The following is a 21,811-nucleotide window of genomic DNA, read 5'->3' on the forward strand; positions in this document are numbered from 1 at the left end:
AAGTCCTTCCATCGATGATTAAAAGCACACACACACACACACACACACACACACACACACACAAACACACACCCCCACACACCTCCACCCACCCACACCCACACCCCAAGCACTGTCTGATGAAATACTTGACCTCATTCGTAAATGAATGAGTGACACTTGTTAAAAACACTGTCAGAGACATCGAGCTGCATGCTGACCCCATGATCTCCTCCTTCTCCACTGAGTCCCAAGTGAAAGGGAACTCTTCCTCAGCCTAGTGGACTTGTGTGTTTGCCTGTGCGCAAGTGTAGTACATGTTCATAGTATGTGTGGGGAACTCTTTCTCAGCCTAGTGGGCTTGTGTGTTTGCCTGTGCGCAGGTGTAGTACGTGTTCATAGTATGTGTGGGGAACTCTTTCTCAGCCTAGTGGGCTTGTGTGTTTGCCTGTGCGCAGGTGTAGTACGTGTTCATAGTATGTGTGGGGAACTCTCTCAGCCTAGTGGGCTTGTGTGTTTGCCTGTGCGCAGGTGTAGTACGTGTTCATAGTATGTGTGGGGAACTCTCTCAGCCTAGTGGGCTTGTGTGTTTGCCTGTGCGCAGGTGTAGTACATGTGAAAGGGAACTCTTTCTCAGCCTAGTGGGCTTGTGTGTTTGCTTGTGTGTTTGCCTGTGCGCAGGTGTAGTACATGTTCATAGTATGTGTGGGCTTGTGTGTTTGCCTGTGCGCAGGTGTAGTACATGTTCATAGTATGTGTGGGCTTGTGTGTTTGCCTGTGCGCAGGTGTAGTACATGTTCATAGTATGTGTGGGCTTGTGTGTTTGCCTGTGCGCAGGTGTAGTACATGTTCATAGTATGTGTGGACCTTCACCTGGAGCAAAACACACCCAAACATTTGTCCATTTCCCTGCCCTGCTTCACAGCTCTGCTGTTTTCCCTGAAAGCGATCGGCTCTCCTCTCCTCTCCTCTCCTCTCCTCTCCTCTCCCTCCCCTCAGCCTGGACAGGCTTGGGGAAAGAATAACTCTAGGTTTGCCAAAGAATGCAAAAAATGCCTCCTCTTTTTTGGAGAGAACAGAGCCTCATTCACGGCCCTGAACACTCCAGCCGCACTCGACCACGGCTGCAGAACCACAGCAGCACTGCAGCAGAACACGCTGAGCCTGGTGATAACACTACTGCCAGAGCCCTCATTCGTAAATGATTCTGGGTAATGTCAGATAACAGTCATTATGTAAGATGTGTTGAGACAATGTTGCACATGGCACCCATATTTGTAGAATGCAACAACAACAACAACAACAACAACAGTGAGAGACCCATGGATGACAGAGCTGTACCTTCTCAATGTCAGACACTGAGGATAAGTTGAGTCCGGCGAGGACCTCCGGTGCTGTGAAGGCCCTGAGGTCCTGCTGAGTCACGTTCTCGTCCGTGAAGGAGATGTTTCCGGAGGGCATGAGCAGCAGGGACCAGGGGGAGATGATGAAGCCCAGGGCGGAGGGATCTGTGGGGGAGGAGGAGGAGGGCAAATCCAGATAAATGATCACAAATACAAAAAAAAAGAAAACAAACACCAGCACGGCACAGAGGTCAATGATGAGCGGCTTATTAGGATAAGCTATCTGAATGGCGCATGACGTCCCTCTGGAAAACACTGGATGCCAGAGTGCCCAGTCAAGCCTCCGCCCCGCTCACTCAGTGACAGTGGAGCAACACCATCTGCCATGAGAACAACCTCAAGCTTAGAGACCTGCTCAAAGCAAACATGACCCACAATGGAGGGACTGGGAGAGATAAATGTGAGTAAGTAGGACATGTACACGGACTACACTACTGTTGTGGTTTTATTACCCACAACTATTCATATGTGGAGTTGCTGTCATACTTCTGCTGATAAGGGCCTTGGATTATCTTCTTGCAGTCTAAGCAAGAGTCTGGTATACTAGGTACTCAAGAGATAAGGGTTTACTGTGAAGGTGCACGATTCTTGTTTGATTATCAGCCCACAGATCCAAAATGTTATCTGTTAATTCAAGGTTTTATGTGATAGACCTTCTATTCTGGCACCCATGACTATTCCAATGACATGCTGTATCTGTAGAGCAGTATCATCTCTCAAGACAGATTCAAGGAAAAACCAGCCTGCTCATTATATAGAACACTCCTGAAGCTTATTCAAAAGTTAACATACAGAGCAAAAGATATGTTCTTAGCATTATGGAAGGATTTGACTACAGCTATGAAAAGCATCTTGAATAGGCCTTTACCCTGTGAAGCCTCATTGAGGCAAAGGAAGACAACTGGTTCTTTGTCCCAGAACAGAACACATCAAAAATAGAGACAGTTGCATTTCAAATGAAACAAGTGCCTTCCCTGGAAAACCTCCCTACTTAAAAAGTCAGTTAACCTCCTATAAAAATGATGCAGAGGAAGGCTTTGGTCAAGAAAGGAGCCTTTTTCCTTGAAACTTTACTCCAAGAGGACGAGAAAAAAGGGAGTCATGGGGAAAAGAAGAAAGAAATACATCTACGACGGGGTGGAATTCCTAAAGTAAATAGTGCTTTCCTGTGGCGTACTTGTGACTGCGGTAGGACTGCATTGTGAACACGTAGCAGTGAACGGACTCGGCTCGGAAAGGAGTCCCTCTGAATGTTCTGATTGAGTGCACTGGCTCTTGTTGGCAACTGGCAGTGCTGTTAACACCCAATGTTGTGTCAGCATCACCCAATGATGTCACGCTTCCTAATCCAACCCATGGGGATGGGGGGGAGGGGGGTATGAAGGGGGGCGGAGGGGGTAGGGGGCATGAAGGGGGATGGGGGGGTAGGAGGCATGAACTAGCGTTTCCAAATGTTCTGGCCGTGAGAAGGAGAGGGGACAGCACAGCCATAGGGAAGATAGTTGTCTCTTCAAAAACATCAGATAAAGTTCAATCATGATGTAGAACTCTGGAAGACAGAAACCCCCCCTCCTCTCCCTCCAAGTCCAGATGGGAGCTCTGATCTAAAAATAGAAACCATCACAAACTGTGAGCCATCAAAAACAAGGAGGGTTGTCAGCAAGTCTGGCATAGTAATGTTAAGATAACGTAGATATAACTGGTGCTACTCGTGATAATGAAACTATGGTTGAAGAATCCATGTCATAAAACGAATATGCACACACAGACATTTGCGTCTGATTTGTGTCAATCTGCTCATGGCTTCGACACACGGTAGGTAGACGTCACATCACAATCACGTGGCAAGATCTGGTTTCAACACATTACCAATACAGTCTGTGCAACGATCCGAAGGACATCACAGAGAAAGACATCTCCAGAATGAGTGTGATAACACAAAAGAACGTTTTCTGAGAGCAGGTTTTGTGTCCTCTGAACAGACACATCACTTTAACAGACCAAAGTTTCATGCCCTCACCCGCAGATGAATTGACCAAAACAGCAAGATAGCACAGTTTGCAATACAGATAGATGTGTCAGAGATCTCAGGCACTGAATTCTAATCTAGTTCAGTGGAGTTGCTTACATAGAGAGCATGCCCCAAGTACACAACAAATCCTTTGAGCACTTTCTGTTCAGTAAAGGATCCCTTGACTTAACTAGCATGTTCTCACTGATGGACTCTTGCAGATAGGGGTTGAATACAACAATACAAACGAGGCCAAAGGGATTAGGGGAGTGACACCCTGAATTATGACACATGCCAGTGGGAATTCGCCGCAGCGCTGGAGGGTAGGCTTTTAATTACCCGAAACCGCTATGGGGGTGTGTAGGGGGGGGGGGGTTACTGGGGGCAGCGTCAGGGGGGAGGGGGGGGGGGTTACTGCAGGCTTACCCCACCCAAGCTCCCATGCCTGAAAACCCAGAGGATTGTCCCACACTGACACACAACCAGCTACTGAAATGACTCAATGGGCTATTGACCCTGGGAGCCGACTCAGAACAGAACAGCCTTCCTCCAGAGGAGCTGTACACTGCGTGCAGATGGAGGATCTGAGGTCAAGATGGGTTTGGCAGACACTCAAGCCCAGGGTGCCAGCTGACTGAACCCTCTGAGAGAGGCTAGGCTGAGGACAATAAAGCTGCCATTGTCTGGTCCGTACACATGGATCACACAGCCACACACACACACACACACACGCACACACACACACACGCACGCACGCACGCACGCACGCACGCACGCACGCACGCACGCACGCACGCACGCACGCACGCACGCACGCACGCACGCACACAGATATAGAAAAATAGACACAGACAAAGACACACACGCACGCACATATATATATAGACAAATAGACACATACACAGACACACACACAACCAAGCAGCCACTCTACACACACACACACTCTACACACGCGTGAACACCCTTATCAGTGTGAGAAATAGGGCGCAGAGTCTCCAAAGAATCGAGCCTTTGATGTGTTCCACGGAAACCAAGGCTCTGCCGGGCTGAGTCAGTCTGACCGCACCAGTTTCCTTGAAGATGGCTGATTGTCATTATTTTTGGAAAATATCTGTCCACATCAGCATGAGAGGGTGTGCCTATTTCTGAACATTTTTGGAGAGATCGGCACACTACCAGTGATTTAAATCATAATAAGACTGCTGCAATCCACCAGAGTCAGTGGAAAACTTCTCAAGTTCCCATTTGTAATGAATTTCTGTTGATGGCAGAGCTTTTGGGCCAAACATGTCTTCATGACCCCACATCACACTCCAATTTAACATAACACCAGAAGTATCCGTTGCCTTATTAATCTGTGTACAATAACGTTGTTGTTTGCTGAGCTGATGCCTCAGACAGTTTTCCAATAACACGGCTGAAAACTGAGGTTAACGGTGCCTCAAAAAACAAGCACTGACTTCAATGGGGGAAAAGATTATATACATATATATTTTAGCCCTGTTGATGACTATTGTAGTTTGGCTCCTACATCATTAACATTCACATTTATATTGCACCAGATACAGTGCTTATAACTTCCATTTTCCAAATTACACAAATCCTTAACTTTTAAAAGCATTAGATTGATTGAAATCGTTTGAAGAAACAGATTAACAGTCAATACATTAAGAAACAAGAAAATAATCACTAGCTGTAGCCCTAATCATATTAATCCCTCACCATATGGTCGGACTAATGCATTTATACATGCTGTTCACAGCTATAGAGACCTTGCAACACAGTACATACCAAGCCATCATATGGAAGTGCTCAGAGAACGAGCGAGCAAGCGGCCAGTGTTTCCACATTAACTTCTGTATCTGAGGTAATCGTGCTAGCCACAGAGGCACATGACTGTGGTTTGCAAGACTTTTCTTAAATAGTGTTTGTTTATGGTAGAGTTTGGTATTAGGGCTCATGACACTATGATGATTTTTGTCTGTTCCGTTTCCTCTAATGCCAAAAACAGTGAGCACACTCTGAAAATGACTTCACAAAAAAACATGCAAGTTCCTAAAGCTTTCGGGTCGCAAACATGAACTAAACAAATGTGGTTTTAAATGAATGGACCACTGAACTGGGATGCGAAAGATTGGTTGAGGTAATTTAGAAAAGAACAACTTGAGTGAGGCCCACGCCACATTAAAAAAAAAAACTAAGTTTGTTTTCCATGGGAGATTGCTTGGCTTCATTGACAGAGCACTGTAGACTGTCTGGATGACTGGGTGAGAAGAGCAGTGATCCTGGGTGTCAAACAACACAACACAGCCTTTCGTTTTTGCCTTTTGTTTCTAGCGAGCAAACATAGACATTGAGATTACTGAAGAAGCTAGTTTCACAGGCGCTTACTAAATACATGGTAGAGGACAAAGAAACTCCCCCTCAATAAGCATAACAGGAAAAGGATAACAGAGAAAGAGGGCGATTTAAGTCTACAAGAATGGGTAGTAGAGTTGCTCCATAACAGTGTCATCCTAAAACACAAAACCTCTTTGTCTTTGTCTATCAGCATGCTATGTTTTAGAAAGTGTGCAATGGGGGCTCTGCTGTAAACAACTACACAAATGTAGAACCACTTTTTTAATTGCTGTAGTAGGGAGGGGTGGAATTAACAGGCTTTCTGAGAGTCTTTCAATTTGTATAACTGTGGTAAGTCATGTTAGCAGAAGTAGCTAACTTCTGTCACACTGAACCGTCGCATACATGTCAACTCCCCCACTGAAATTGCTTTGTGTGGTATCTATTTTGAGCTCACACTATGGTAAATAAAGAACGTCAACTGGATGTTTGTTTCCTGTGAAGTATTGCACAATATCCCACAGATACAGATTTGATCCAGAGGGTTATACAGGTGGGCATCCAAACGGGGTTGACATGTATGCCACAGCAAATCTTTTTTTTAGTTTTCAAACAGCAGCCTTTCAGAAAAAGATCAACATTTGCCAATATCATCATGTAGCCTGCATTGTGTAGAGAAGCACAGTTCTGAAACGGACTGGAACTGGCAACCTCGAACATGGGAGGCGAGCGTGCTTGCAAGGAGGCTAACACCCATGGGTCCTTAAGGTGTTGGGGAGTGAGATGTACTCATCTCTTAAATAGTTGTGAAGTGAGGTTAACTTACTGCACAGCACTGTACCCACTGGCTTCCATTACACTCACGCCCCCTAAACTTCCCTCCCAATCTGGGTCACAGCACCAATCACAGCACAGCACCAAGCACAGTCCGGCACCGGATTTGAACTCGCAACATCAGCTGTGGGAGGCTGGCATGCTATTAAGGAGGCTAAAACCCATGGGTGCTAGCATCTGTCGCTAGGTGTTGGGCAGTGAGTTTTATTCATAGCAGACCAGCAACACTGTACATACCAAGCATGCAAGCCCCTTAATAACCCAATCCCTTCTAAAAGTGGGGTATGCTAGACACAGTAGTTTTACAAGTCTGTAACATGTCATACTGATTGTTACATTGCATGACTGTGCAATATTTTTAACCTGCATGCTTAAGACGTGTTAGATTATCAAAATGTCAACGAAAATGATCATTCTTTCCCCAAAGTGTCACACACCATCAGAACCAGTAACCAAAAGCTACAATATGTTGGGTCTCTAGCCCACAAGCACAATACAAGAAACTGTTCTATTGTTGGTATATTGTATGTAGACACTTATATTTATATATTTAGTGTAACACCAAGTTAAAATGATATATCTTGTACTGAGCACAGGCTTTCTGTAAAGTGCTGCCAGGGCAACATTCCTCAGAGACTGAAATCTATTAAGATTCACTTGGCGTTCCAAAAACATTTCATCTCCTGCTTTGGATCTCGAGCAAAGCAAAGTAAGTCTCTACCTGGCTGCAATCTTAAAGCTCCCCTGCACACAAAACAATCCATAAATCGTGCTGCAATCAAACTGTACGGTTGCCTTTTGAAGCGATGAGAGCGGCTGTGCCACGTTCCTCACCTCTCCGCAGCAGCTCCTGCAGACTCTCAGCGCTCTGGCTGAGCAGAGCCCACACCTCCTCCTCCTCCAGTGGGCCTCCCCGCACCTCCAGCGCCTCAGCCAAGGACACGTGCATCCTCCTATACCAACACACAAACACACTTATTAGAGCACAATAACACACACACACACAAGGACACGATCATCCTCCCTATACCAACACACAAACACACTTATTAGAGCACAATAACACACACAAGGACACGTACATCCTCCTATACCAACACACAAACACACTTATTAGAGCACAATAACACACACACACAAGGACACGTACATCCTCCCTATACCAACACACACAAACACACTTATTAGAGCACAATAACACACACAAGGACACGTGCATCCTCCCTATACCAACACACAAACACACTTATTAGAGCACAATAACACACACACACACAAGGACACGTACATCCTCCCTATACCAACACACAAACACACTTATTAGAGCACAATAACACACACAAGGACACGTGCATCCTCCTATACCAACACACAAACACACTTATTAGAGCACAATAACACACACACACAAGGACACGTACATCCTCCCTATACCAACACACACAAACACACTTATTAGAGCACAATAACACACACAAGGACACGTGCATCCTCCCTATACCAACACACACAAACACACTTATTAGAGCACAATAACACACACAAGGACACGTGCATCCTCCCTATACCAACACACAAACACACTTATTAGAGCACAATAACACACACACACACACAAGGACACGTGCATCCTCCTATACCAACACACAAACACACTTATTAGAGCACAATAACACACACAAGGACACGATCATCCTCCCTATACCAACACACAAACACACTTATTAGAGCACAATAACACACACAAGGACCAAAGACCAACGGGAACACAACACTGCAGCAGAAATACTTCCATGACTATTATTTCCAGAAATATGGCACTAGGTGGGTCAATGACGTGACGCCTACATATTCTGTCCGACTGCATTTATTTCAGTTAAAAAAGGTTTAAATGCATAAAAAGATACCATGTATATGTAGTACCTCTCCCATATATGTACTCACTTTAATTTTCTAAAAAACATTATTTATTTGTAATTTTTCTGTTATTTAAAGTGTCAAAATATCATGTGGTGCGACCGTCCGGCCATGACTGCTGTTGTGAAAACTTCTTTGAAAATACTCTAAATCTATTCAAATTTATTTTCTGCCCTATTTGGCATGATATCTCAAGTGTTTTGTAGTCCTGTACAAAATTGCAAAGCATTTGGATTTATATTTCCATCATAATATACAACCAAACTTTGTCCGATGATGTCCATTTTATGAAATATCATGTGGTGCGACCATCAAGAAACGACCACTTTGGGACAATTATGTTGCAACTTCCTGTTTTTGAATGGATATCATCATTGACCAGTTTGCCAAGGACCCATGGAATCAGCAACAGGTTTGTAACACTCTCAAATTTGGAAAAAAAAAATTACCTTTTTAACGGATGGTATGTAGTTGCCATATTTCGATATCATGTGGTGTGACCTCAAAAAAACAATGAATTTTAAGTTATTTCTACAAATATATATTTTGATTATAAATTTCATTGTGACCTTTTGTGCTAAGCTAGGTTGTTTTGTTTAGGTGGCCAATTCTGTGCCTGTAAATTTTGACTGAACTTGAAAATATCATGTGGTGCGACCAAATATCATGTGGTGCGACCATTGCAAAATGTTTTCCATGATAGATATATGTCCTTGATTGGCAGTTTTTGTGCTTTAATATTCAATTGATGATTTATATGTATTAAGTACTTTATTTAAGTATTATTTGGAATAGATTTTTATGCAATTTGAGTAATTTTTTTCTAATATTTCAGAAACAACGTTTTAGGTTTAAGCTTTGTACAATATCATGAGAAAAAGCTAAAAAATATAATTTAGAGCATGTCATTTCACTTTAGTAATTATGCCTTTATTAGTAATTTATTATTTATTTATGTATTCATTTATTTATAACTGTTTTAATCTATTTTACCAGATGCCAGACAGCCTCCGCCATGATGAGGAGGGAGTGTGGGCACACCTGGAGCCCATACTGAAAGAGCTTCAGGCAACCTGCCAAAAGATTACAGTTCTACATGTAGTCAGATGGACCTGTGGTTGAATCCGCTGTAAAGACGTCATGGAGCTTGCGCATCAAGTGAGAAGTCGAGATCCAACTAGCAATCTACCGATTGCTGAACGACTTCTCTACCACCTGAAATCACTCTTACCACAGCACTCCAACACGACTAGTTAGAATCGGGCACTTCGCCATAACCCTCGTTTGTGTTAAATAACTGTTTTGAAACTTCCGTCTATAATATAAATCTTTTCACGTCAGATTTTCTCATATAAGCTATTGCGGACACTTTAAAAAAAAAAAAAAAAAAAAAAACAGTTTTGAACAATGGTCTGATGCAAATAGATTAAGCAGTGATAGATTAAAGTATGGCTTGTTAATGTCATCCCTTTCCTAACCAGCTTCTTAACGATTTAGTTATTGTTGTTGCTGTTATGAAGTGAAGCAGGGTTAATTAGGGTTCAGGCTGAGGTTGTGAGGCGTGGCGTGGGGCGTTCATGTGGGGCAATTACGTCATCGGGTTAGAAAATGTGCGGATCAGGCGTCCAGACAAACACGGATCCGCTGGTGGGTTGGAATCTTTCCACTCTTAAGACCGGTTTCAAAAGGTTGCGGATTCAGTGACCCAATCTGCCGGATTCGTGTGGACGGAGGGCAGATCCGACAACATTTCTTTCCGGATTCAGGCAATCCAGGTTCCGTGTGGACGGGCCCTTAAGATTCACCAGGTTTTGTTTTCACAAGCGGCACAAATAAGTCATAGGGAGGTGTCATGCTTTTGAAGCATGTAGAAATGAAGACATGCCTATGTTACCAGCCAGTAAAAGTAGACCTGAGGGAAACAATGTGCCACACTGAAGATCACTCAAGCACTCCTGAGCGACCAGGGAGCAAGCTAGTCTTCAAGACCTGAATGGCAAGTTTGATGCGATTTTTATATAAAAATATGTTTATGTAATGTTTGTGTTCATGAAAATTCTATGAATTTTTGAATAAAATCTGGTTTTAATCTATGTTTTGTATGGAATTTATTGTTTATTGATCTCTTTAAACGATAGGAGGTTTTCATATCATTTGGAGCGACCACTCATCATGTGGTGCGACCAATAATAGCAATCACTGTATTTAATTCTTAATAAAATATCAAATTTTTGGGGCTGAAATATTAATCACTAATACAGTATGCTTAAGTAAATGGTATTTTTTAAACATTTCTATCAGTTTTATGCGCTTTACAGGAAAAATACGTCTGTAAACTACATTTAAGAAGGGGACTTATGACATAATAGAACAAAAATATGAGATCATTATGTACAAAAACTCAAAAGAAATGCAAATACTGTCTCTAAACACTTTATATTACTGATAACTTGTTTAAAAAATGTTAAGTATGTTAAGGAAATTAATTAGTTTTAAGATAAATCACGGTCGCACCACATGACATTTTTTAAGGCCATGGCCAATTTATCTAGATGAAAAATCACTAAAATCACTTAATTTAACATTTTAATATGAATTTACGTGTACACAACATTCTAAATGTTTGAAAAATTGCAATAGATATTCTTATTTTTTGTATTTTAAAATTGGCCTGTTGAAAATCCTTATACGTCATTGACCCAGGTACAGAACTAGATTTTTTACTTAAACTGTACTTAAAACTGTTTCCATAAATATTAAAGAAAACTGCAATAAGGTGAAAACTGCAATGGGGAATAATGGACAATGTCATGATGTCATTGTTAAGCTCTTCCCAAACAAACTTAATTCATTGAGATAAAGTCAGGTTGTGATGGGTTGTAAATATTGATGTCCATGTCAGATGCTTACTGTCCCAGAGAAAGGATCGTAGATCTAGTGTTACCCATGTAAATCATAACACATCCTCAAGTCATATCATTATATCACTGAAGTGTAGTGACCACTAGGGATGGGCATAATTAATCGACGATCGATTAATTGATCATTAAGAATTTCCTCGATGAAATTATTTTTTCATCAATTAAAACTAATGCATGTTCTGTTGCGTAGTGTGCGTGTAATTTATTTATTTTAGGGCTGTCAAAGTTAACGCGTTATTCTATGAGATTATTGTGGCGGAGATTAATGCAATCAAATATTTGAACGCAGTTAACGCAACTTTGTTTACTTCCGGTGCGCGTTGACCCGTGGCACGAAACCGCCCCTTGTCTGCAGTCAGTTAGATAGAAAAGACCGAGACGGTAGTTGAAGATGGAGAGAGCTGAGGGATTGTTGGGCGGAAAGTTTCTGTTTAAGAGGCAAAATGACAGAACAATCGACAAAACTAAAGTTGTATGTAGCATTTGTCAAGCTGAATGTAGCTATCACAGAAGCAGCTCGTGTTTAAGTTATCACCTTAATGCAAAGCACCCGACAGAAAGCAGTCCCAGGTTAGATGGTCGCCAACCCACACTCCACAACTTCTCTAGGAAATTAACTAGACCAGTCCGTGAAAAGGTTACCAACGCTGTAGCAGTTTAGGTTGCGGGTGACTGTCGGCCGATCAAGATAGTTGAAGACGGTGGGCTGACTGAGGTGATTCGAATTGCTTCAGGGGACAATTCTTACGATTTACCGTCGAGGGGCACCATTGTGTCTCACATACATTCCTTGGCTGATGGCGAGAGAGCACGAACAAAATACAATTAAACAACAGTGTCTAAAATAATGAATGAAGTGATTACTCGTTAATTTATAAGATTTAGTCTTTAGAAGAAAACAAACTTTTAATCACGATGAATCTAGATGAATGAATTTCAAAATGTGAGATTAATTAGTTAGAGAAAAAAAAAACGAAGGTCAGTTGTGTTTATGAGCACCGGCTTCTAGCTGTCGGCTCCGCTGCTTAAGAGTACAGCAGCGCATATTTTCAAGTGTAACCATTGAACGGATCCCGTTTAACTGCCACAAGAGTTGTCCATCTTGTAAGTTTAACTGCCACAAGAGTTGTTCATCTTGTAATAAATATCTCAATGAGGAAACACGCTGTGTTTTTTCTATTTTCACTGCATTTTAATATAGCCTATAAATAGTGAATTTTAATATAAAAATATTAATGATTAATCGAAAATCGATCGTTAATTCTCCCGACGATCGATTAAGACAATTTAATCGAATGCCCATCCCTAGTGACCACAGATGACTATGTGGCTACCTACAAGGCACAGGTGCTGACAAAACGTTCCGAAGAACTGGAAAAGATTATGGCCGACAACCTTGTGACACACTTGAGAACAATGGCCACAAGGACCATCTATTATTACATTTCTGCCATTTATCAGATAGCATTAAAATGATCACAGCCAAAGAACCCTCTAATAACTCTTGGGTAAACACATGGTCAAGGTTGTTCATTGGTTATTCAAGACAAAGGAGGACGGGATTGAAAGACAGAGAGAACAAAGGAGATGACGAGAGGGGCAGTGATTGGTAGAGGGGGAAAGAAACTCTGTGAGTCCTCTCCTTGAAAGAGAGAACAAACATCAAACTGGAATATTGTCTGTAGGCCATGGCAGTCTGCAGCAGCCTTCTGCAGGGGGACAGTCACATCTGGGAGGCTAAGCAGCAGGCTGCTGTAAGGCCAATGGACACAGAGAACACACACACACACACACACACACACACACACACACACACACACACGTTCACATCCTCTATGTGCCCAAGAGTGTGTGAAGCTTTCACAATCAAAGGCTATACCTTAAGGGGGAGCACAAAAAAAAAACTCACATGGCACACTTTGAGTCGTTCAAGTGATGGTATCAATTACGAGGAGTTACTTCCTTTATCCCTGCTGGAGTCAAGATTTTTCCAGAATAGATCTAAAAGGTTTAAGGAGAAGCCTTCAGACTCGAAAGTTTCATGAAATTGGGCTAATATATTGTGGTTTCTGGCACCTGACAAGCCAGCATGCTGAGCAGTCAGCAAGCAACCCTCTAGCATCTGCCAAAACACCTCCAATTATACTCTCTATGCAAGGCCCCTAGTACACAAATATGATATCAGTAGACTCAGTGACTTTATGGATGACAAAAATGTCACACACATAAACAATCTACATGATCAGCTGTCCATTTGTACTTTGGCCGCCCGTGAAAAGACTGTGATTGTGTCTGAACAGTTTATTTCTACTTTTCTATGCCCTCCAACACACAGTGACACACATTCCAACAAATGCACCAAGCACCTTGCCGTGAAATGCCCTCCTCATTATATCACACCATCTCTGGGTCACACCCCAGCTGCTCTGACAAAGACCCTAAAACCCTTGAAATCCCAGGATCGCATGGCGCAGCCGTGGAGTATAGGAAGCCCCGCATTTGGGGGATTAAATCTGACTAGGCGAAAACGGTGGCTACCTAAACATTTGTGTGTGAGAGTCTCATTTCAATTGAACTGTGGAGTCAGACCCTCTGAAGAGGGGTGGGGGTGTTCCTGTGCTGAGGGGGATCAACAGCGTGTGCGTGCGTTTCAGCCTCTCCACAGGCTTTTACACTGATGTGTCATTTCTAACTTTAAGATTCAATCCATCATTTTTGTGGTTCAGAAAATATAAAACAGAGGAGGGGAAAAAAAATCTCTCAATTTGGATGGCGAGCTGGGCCAGTGTGGTTAAGAGGCATTGATCGGGGGCCAAGTGCTGAGAGGAGCTTTGGTTCTGTTTCACAGCAGAAAATGGGAATACCAGCTAAATCCAGCTGAACAGACTAAACCATCCAGATTATAAAATAATAATACAACCAGAATTATTCATATTGTAATTTTATCACATGCGATTACTTCACTGGCTGCCACTAATGCAAAAGCACACCGCCATGTCCTTGGAATGGTTTAGTGAATGAAAGCTGAAACAGGCCCACATATATATGCAGGAATGTGCATTCAGGAGCGATCGGGGCGCAGGGAGCGGCGGTCCTGATTGAGGGGTGGAGGTGGGGGGAGTAAGTTGTACACACTCAGTCCGCATTGTTAGTCACCCGGATGGGATGAGCCAGTGGGTTAGCGTGGGGAAGACCTCTCGGATGATTGTTTCTACGACACCACCCCCCTCCACTGCCCTCCCCTTGTTATTTCAACAGAGCCTGACACTGGAATGCTTTTTATCCCCATAGAGGCTACTGCTGAGGGCAGGCCCATTCCCATTGGAACATCGCAGGGCCTGATAATGAGGTGGGGGGACTTAGAGGGAGCGGCCCACAGTGGGCAGACAGCCCCCACCCCACACACACACACACAGACACACACACACACAGACACACACACACACAGACACACACACACACACACACACACACACACACACACACACACACAGACACAGACACACACACACACGAAGGAGAGGTTTGTTTCCAAGGTTTTCCCATACAACATACTAGGCACAAACACAAACAAAGAAGTTGGTCAGGTCTTTGCTGTATTTTTGTTCTCCTTGTCACAGGGTGCTTTGAGGCGAGGGTTTTAAAAAGCATAATCTGTAAAGCGTGATTGGAGTCCAGGCTTTGGGCAGAGGTATGTTGTGGTTTTCTGCTGAAGGGAAAGTGCTTTGATTGACAGCTCAGGAAGCTGAACCCCCCCTTTTAAAGGACGGTTCCTGGAAGGCTGAAAAAGTTCTTAAAAGTCATTGGTAATGGCCTGCATGTTTAGCTTTGCTCTATCTTCCAAGTAGTGGAGCAGGGGCTTTCTCAGTTTTTCCCATGACTACCACTGCTTTGACCTAATGTCTCATCACTGTAGAGATTTCCACTCTCCTTCACAACTTGGACTGTCTTTGGCAGTCATGGCTTCATCTGGTCTCTTGCAAAAGTCAACACAAGCTATTGTTTCAAAACTGCTAGTCACAAACACCTCAAACCAAAAAAAAAACACTTTCATTCTGTCTTAGAGCTCAGCTTGAGGCTGCGGCTGGTAAAATCATCTATAAGCAGCAGAATGCCAAGCTGAGGTGGAAATCTCTCAGGGGGAAAGAAGCCAAGCCAGGAAACGGGAAATGGCAGTGCACTCATTCTGAACGTCTTTCCCAGAATGATTTGCAAGCAAACTATCAATCCAACTTCACAACACATGGATGCTAAAGTAGTGTATGGGAACATACGGAACTGATTACGCTTGAGTTAGTTTGAATAGTTTGAAATAGTTTGTTTTTCAATTCCTATAACTTAAAAGTATTTTCTGATGAAAATGAGGTGATATCATTTCAGGGAAATGGGCAAGTCAAGTGCATTCCACATACCAGACAATGAAGCAATGTTGCCAAGGCTAAGAAACTAGACCAACAAGAAAACAAAATGTGACAACTTTTCACAGTATTATTCCACTCCTTTTCATTTTCCATCACTTTCATGTGGGAGTGAAACCTTCAGAGTGTTCTGTTGCAATGACTCAGTGACAGGAAAGGAGAGAGAGAGAGAGAGAGAGAGAGAGAGAGAGAGAGAGAGAAAGAGAGAAAAAGAGAGAGGACACTTCTGGGAAGAGTTCATCACTGCCATTCCTCCTGCAGGTATATCCTCCCACCCCCCTCTCCTCTCTGGGCTCGTGCCCAAACCCTCATTGGCTTAACCTCGCCTGCCCATTCCTGCTAATCACCCAGTTGCCATGAGGACCATGACATGCAGTGAATGGTCTTGCTAAACCACTCAATTTTTCCCCCACTGATTGAACCTACCCTGCCCAAACACACACACACACACACACACACACACACACACACACACACACACACACACACACACACACACACACACACACACACACACACACAGTGTGATGTTCCTTCCAAACCCCATATTCCCCAGTGGTGCCATCATTAGCCTTAAGAGGAGCTTAAAACCCCAAGGCCCTGAGCAGTCGCCAATGTTTTTAACTTTCCTATAACCTTTCAGGTATATTGAGGCACACTGCTACTTGTCTACCTGGTATCAAATGATGAGAATGTGGTTGTCTTCTCCAAACCTAGACATCATTTCCTATTAGACAACAGGTTTGCCTCAGCCAGTGCTCAGGTCAGAGGTCAACTATAAATCATTGTGACTCAACCTGTAATTAATGACACGTTTTAGTCAGGCTAACATGATACAACAGCTTACAACTTCTCTGGGTGAGTCTCAGCTTAAATAACACGAAGAATCTCTGCAGAGTCTGTACACCCACGTTGTACAATTATACACCACTACACCACACTGATCAGCATGGCAGTGGATTAGGCCAGATAATAGGAATTAACTAAGACCCAAAGAACACGTTCACAGAAAAGGTATGGTTATAAATCAGGTTGCACAATCAAGGTTTGCCACTCAGTGAGCAGTTCCAGCCATAATATCTCTCCATTTTTAGTTCAACACAAGTTGAGTTCTCAAATGATGTTGGCCATACAACAAAACACAGGCGAAACAAATCTTTGTCCTTTCTGTTTAATGTGAAAAAGACCTACATTTCCTTTATACCTACAGCACTTTGGTCAGCGTGAGTTCTTTTTAAATGTGCTTTATAAATACATTTGACTTGACTTGACTTTGATATAGCACTGTTAGATGATTCAGCTGCCTCTCCCTAGCCCAGCACACCACGACCTCTAACCAGCCTGCTGACCGCTCGGTGCCCAGGACCAATCACTGGCACCTCTGGCTGGCACCAACATTCTCTGACTAAGGGATTCCAGAGGTAAGACCAAAATCCACAGGAGTTCTTCTGAACAAAGGACTTGTTTGAGAACACCTACGTGGACCGGCCGCACACTGAGCCCAGCAGAGGAACTGAGCTGAGTTCAAATGGCATGTGATTGCCATCTATATGTCAACAAGCTGTAGAGGCAATTTATTTTGATTCTTGCAGTGTAAATGCTGTAGGGAGGTGACTATCATGAACCTCCTTGCACAGTGACAGGTCAGCTGTTTCGGGGGCATCTTCCATGAGGCCACAGCACATGTGTGCATGCCACAGTATGGTGTGTCTTTGGTCTTTCTAGCTGAGTTTCAACATCCATATTGGTTAAAGAAATGATTTATCTTCTGGCCAATGTGCAAGAACAGAAAGACTGACCAATTATATAAAATTGAACTCAGAACCCTAAAGAAAGAGTCCACTTGAAATGCAGAGCATTTCTGAATGCACCTGTCAGTAGCCTATAGTGTAGGCCTAGTTTAAAATGTTCAGAATGATCAAGTAGATCCTGTTGGTGGCAGGTTAGAACTAGTTTTCCATAACACTATGCTCTATAGGTTTAATGGAGAATATCAAAACAAATGCAGTGACTCCAGGCCCTCTTAGCACTAGCTTTGCAAAAGCCAGAAACAAATGTCAACGTTACGCAAGTCTGTGCTTGATCTTAGCCAGAATAGCCTTCTTAGAATGGAGTACCAGGCGACATGCTGTGCTACGTCCAACAGGGAAACATAAGTTTTCATGTTGAGGCAAAAGAACCACAAACTTTCAATAATAAAAATCCTAGTAATTCACCACTAGTACACTGGTTGAACAAATGACGACCAAATTCCTTTTGCGGTACATTACAGCTAAATTAAGATGAACAGTCACTCTGGGCGGCAAATACGTTACATTTAATAGTGTATGGCTCAGTGTGCGGCCAACACACATAAACATCAAAATGTAGCCTGCGCCACGAACAAATTCAAGTTGCGCAGCAGCATATTTTGTTCTCCCCCGCCGATACCTTCTTCTCAAAATGTTGCACAGGCTCGCGTTCTACTACGTTCACTGGCATTCCATTCTAGTACGTATTGCGCATCCAATGCCTTTGTTGCAGCTCAATATAGCACTTATTTCAAAAAGGTCTAAACGGGGAATCACTTCTCTTTCACCTTGTATTTCATACAGATTTCTTGGCCTGTGCTCATAACTTTCCCAGAGCGATATCAAACTAACTTAAACGAAAATAAACGAAGCTAGCTCCCACTTTTTGTAATATATAAAAAAGGATAGAACCCTGCTTGAAACAGAAACGCTACCCAGGCTGTTTGTTGACAATATACTGAGCGAACTTACCTGGAAGTTATGAAACTAAGCTTCCACAAGATACAGGCTGGTGCTCCAACTAGAAAAGTGCCAATAGGCAAGTAGGCACGGCATCACATCCACAATGAAACATCTTAAAATATAGGAGGGCAGGATTGTCGAACTGGCAACAGGTTTATTTCGCAAGCGCTACTACTCGGCCATTCGGGTTTCCATCACTTCCAAATTATGCGAACTCCGCAGGAATCCAGGTAACCAGACATAGGCTAAAGTACAGAGTAACTATAATTCAGTAAAAAAAACGATTCTTATTAAACCGGTGAGAGAGCGTTTTCTGTGTCTCTCGATTGACGAACAGTAACCATTATCCTCCGAAATGCACTCTCTCCTGTCTGTTCGCCCGGACTGACTGGGAGTAACCAGACACCTTTCTACCGCCGCTCATTGGCTCTCTGCAGCCGAGCAGGAACCGTCACATAAGCAACAAGAGGCGTCACTATAGAAACCCTCTACTGGGAGGAAAATACCACGTAAAGTTGTTATAGTTAGATGTAGGCCTCTATGGTTTTACGGAGATTAGCCTACAGTGTGCTGGACGTATTAAATACGGGCACTATGTAGTTTATTAAAGTGCTAACATCATACATTTGTTAGTACAAAACAATTCGTCATTGATCATTTTCCAATGACAGGCAGCATATCGGCTCCTTCTCAAAATCTCAGTCAACTCAGTCCACTCACTCTCCCCCTCAGGACAATTTTATGTAGTATCTGAAGAGCTGAGTGGGGATATAAATCTACTTCCAAGGCAGGGATGAGGATACACCGTGATTTCTGGTATCTACAAGGTAATACGTTGCTGTGTACCTAGAATCAAGGATAAGAAAAATAAATGTAGGTGTTCTTTCATTTGTATCCCATCTAGACCAAATCTTGAGGCAGATATTGTGCAATGAAAACCTTCAAAGAACCAATTATTTCAGGATAAATGCCACACTAAAGTTAAATTAGTTAACAAGATATTTCTTATCCCAAGGCAAGCTTAAGGAAACAGAGGACCTGCAATAAAGCAGTGTGTCCACGCCGATTACATGACTAACAGGGGAAAAATGAAGTTTCACACCACAAATAGTAGGGTACAAAGGCACAAAATGTCACCCTCAGCCTGCTGTTGAGCTCCAACCTTAACGGTTTCTCTCTCAGAAACATAATCCAGAGCCCCAGAATGCTTGCTATTTTAAAACACAGACCACAACATTTTTTTGCTTAAGGCCCCAGAATGAGAGAGGGAGGAGGGGGAGAGGAGGCATCCAGTAAATGTGAACTCGACTTCACCAGCGGTCAAAGTTCCTCACCAAGGGTGAGCCCAGCACAAATAGGACAATCACTTGCCGTGATTTTTGCAGTTTAACCCACACAATGAGTTTACAGCTTTAGTTTACAATTTCCTTTATCTCTTGCTAGGTGGACACAAGTCTGTATAATGCACAATGCGTGGGAGAGATGGGACAGAGGCTCTCCCTTGTGGTTGTGTATCAAACCTCAGGCTTTTTGCTGAGCTGAGTGCAAAAACTCTCCATGAAAAGCACATGTGTGTGAAGGTGTGTATTGGAGGCAAGTGGCCCTGCCTCAGCAGTGGGGGTCTGGGTGGCACACACTCGGCCACGGGCCAAGGTCAGTAAAACCTCCACAGGGATGCCGGAAGGAAGAGGGGAGAAAAAAGAGAGGAGGAGGGGGTGGAGGAGGCCTGCCTAGATTGGTGGGTTTGGTAATTGCTGGCTTTGGCTTTGCAAATGTGCTTCCTAGTGCACTTTTGTTACAGCTCGGAGGGGGAGAGCAGGGAAAAACGCATGAAAATGGTTTCCCAAAAAAGGTAGCTGAAAGAGTTTCAGCAGAAGACCTGCAGTGGAATAACTGTAGCAAGTCTGTACTTGGGCTGTTGTAAGCTGCTGAACAGGCCTTTAGTGTTCTTTGTCCTTTTCGCTCACTCAGCAAATGTAAAAATCTCTACAAAGTTTCATTTTGTGGACCTTTCCAACAGCTGTGCACATTTCTCTGACCACAGGCAGTACCAGTCAGAGCCAGTTTAACATACAAATGAAGGAAACAGGAGGACAGGACACATTTATATTGGCCATATGAAAAACATATTGGGGATAGTCACATTGTCACAAATATCAGCTAATGTGTTTATTTAATTAGTCCTCTTTGTTTTAATACCTAAAAATCCACCAGCAGACAACTCATAACATTAAATGAGTTCACATATCCTTTTGATATGCTATACTGTTTTGAACATTGTGTGGGTACTTGGGGAACGTACACCCTAATAATTGAAAGGGCATGCTGTGAAAGACATGGTCCAGTTCCATTAGCCAACTCTCCCTTCACTGAGTGAACCCCAAACCACAGAACATATCATGCATCTTCATGTTTTGTCTATTTGCAATACAACAAAGAACAAACAAAACCTCAGCAAGGACACCTACAATAAATCTGTCCAATTATTGCAAATCAGATATGGTTGCTTGATATAGTAGAATGCACATACCCACAACATCTGTCCTCAATCTTGCAGTCTCCCTTGATTTTTTTAAAGAATTTCTTTTTCAGGAAGTTGTTCTGCCTCAAGTACTTCCTTCCCTTGGTTGGTTTGTTGACATTTCTGATGCACTCCTCTCCCTCTAGTGGAGCGTGCATGTCATGACATAGCAACGATGTTAAAGCTATTTCTCTATGGGACTGGATTGAAGTGGTACTGACAACGCTGTGTTTATGTAGTTTCCTTATGTATCTTGAGATTGTGAGAGATGTATTTCTATTTTGAGAAATGAATGAGTAATTTAAAAAAGTGCATTGAGGCTATCACAGTTCAAACATTCTACAGCAAAAACAGAGGAAGACCCAAATTGCTCTCTTGTCAAAAATGACAGCAGGGATCTGCAGGGATTTTAGCTCCATTTATTGGTTAATAGGTCCTTAATTGTCCTAAACGACTAAGACTTCCCAGCAAGCCAATCTGCTTTTCTACCCTACACCAGATCCTACGTTCTTAGGTAATACAAACACCAAGACACTACTAAGTGCAAAACATACAAAAATGTGTGGTGGGCGTCAAGTTCCGATTCATTCAAAAGTTGAAAATATGCAGAATAAAGAAAATAGCAACTTCTAATATTTCTCTTTTTAAGTTAATCAAAACACTTCCTGTCACTTTTAACCTCAACATTTTTACCAAATTATGATTATCATA

The 21,811-nt window shown here is 42.8% G+C and overlaps 1 protein-coding gene and 1 long non-coding RNA gene across 8 annotated transcripts in view; one reads left to right on the plus strand and one right to left on the minus strand.

Annotated features, from left to right (window-relative positions):
- Positions 1-21,195, minus strand: part of ptpn13 (protein tyrosine phosphatase non-receptor type 13) — a 63,583-nt gene extending 42,388 nt beyond the window's left edge. For 5 of the 7 annotated variants that reach the window (XM_031577859.2, XM_031577863.2, XM_031577861.2 and 2 more), the window contains exons 1-3: positions 18,589-18,987; positions 7,405-7,523; positions 1,321-1,487 (exon numbers count right to left, since the gene is read on the minus strand). In XM_031577859.2, the coding sequence (XP_031433719.1) occupies positions 1,321-1,487; positions 7,405-7,519 (282 nt within the window). In that variant the 5' untranslated portion in view covers positions 7,520-7,523; positions 18,589-18,987. Of the gene's footprint in view, positions 1-1,320; positions 1,488-7,404; positions 7,524-18,588; positions 18,988-21,109 lie in introns of those variants that run through there. The other 2 variants (XM_031577858.2, XM_031577862.2) reach the window with 2 other exon arrangements.
- On the plus strand, positions 8,432-10,580 carry LOC122133372. Its single transcript, XR_006152718.1, has 2 exons — positions 8,432-8,899; positions 9,484-10,580. It is a non-coding gene; the product is annotated as an uncharacterized LOC122133372 (long non-coding RNA).
- Positions 21,196-21,811: the final 616 nt, after the last annotated feature.

The sequence above is a fragment of the Clupea harengus genome, chromosome 12 (genome assembly GCF_900700415.2).
Source record: "Clupea harengus chromosome 12, Ch_v2.0.2, whole genome shotgun sequence".
In the NCBI taxonomy this organism is placed as follows: domain Eukaryota; kingdom Metazoa; phylum Chordata; class Actinopteri; order Clupeiformes; family Clupeidae; genus Clupea; species Clupea harengus.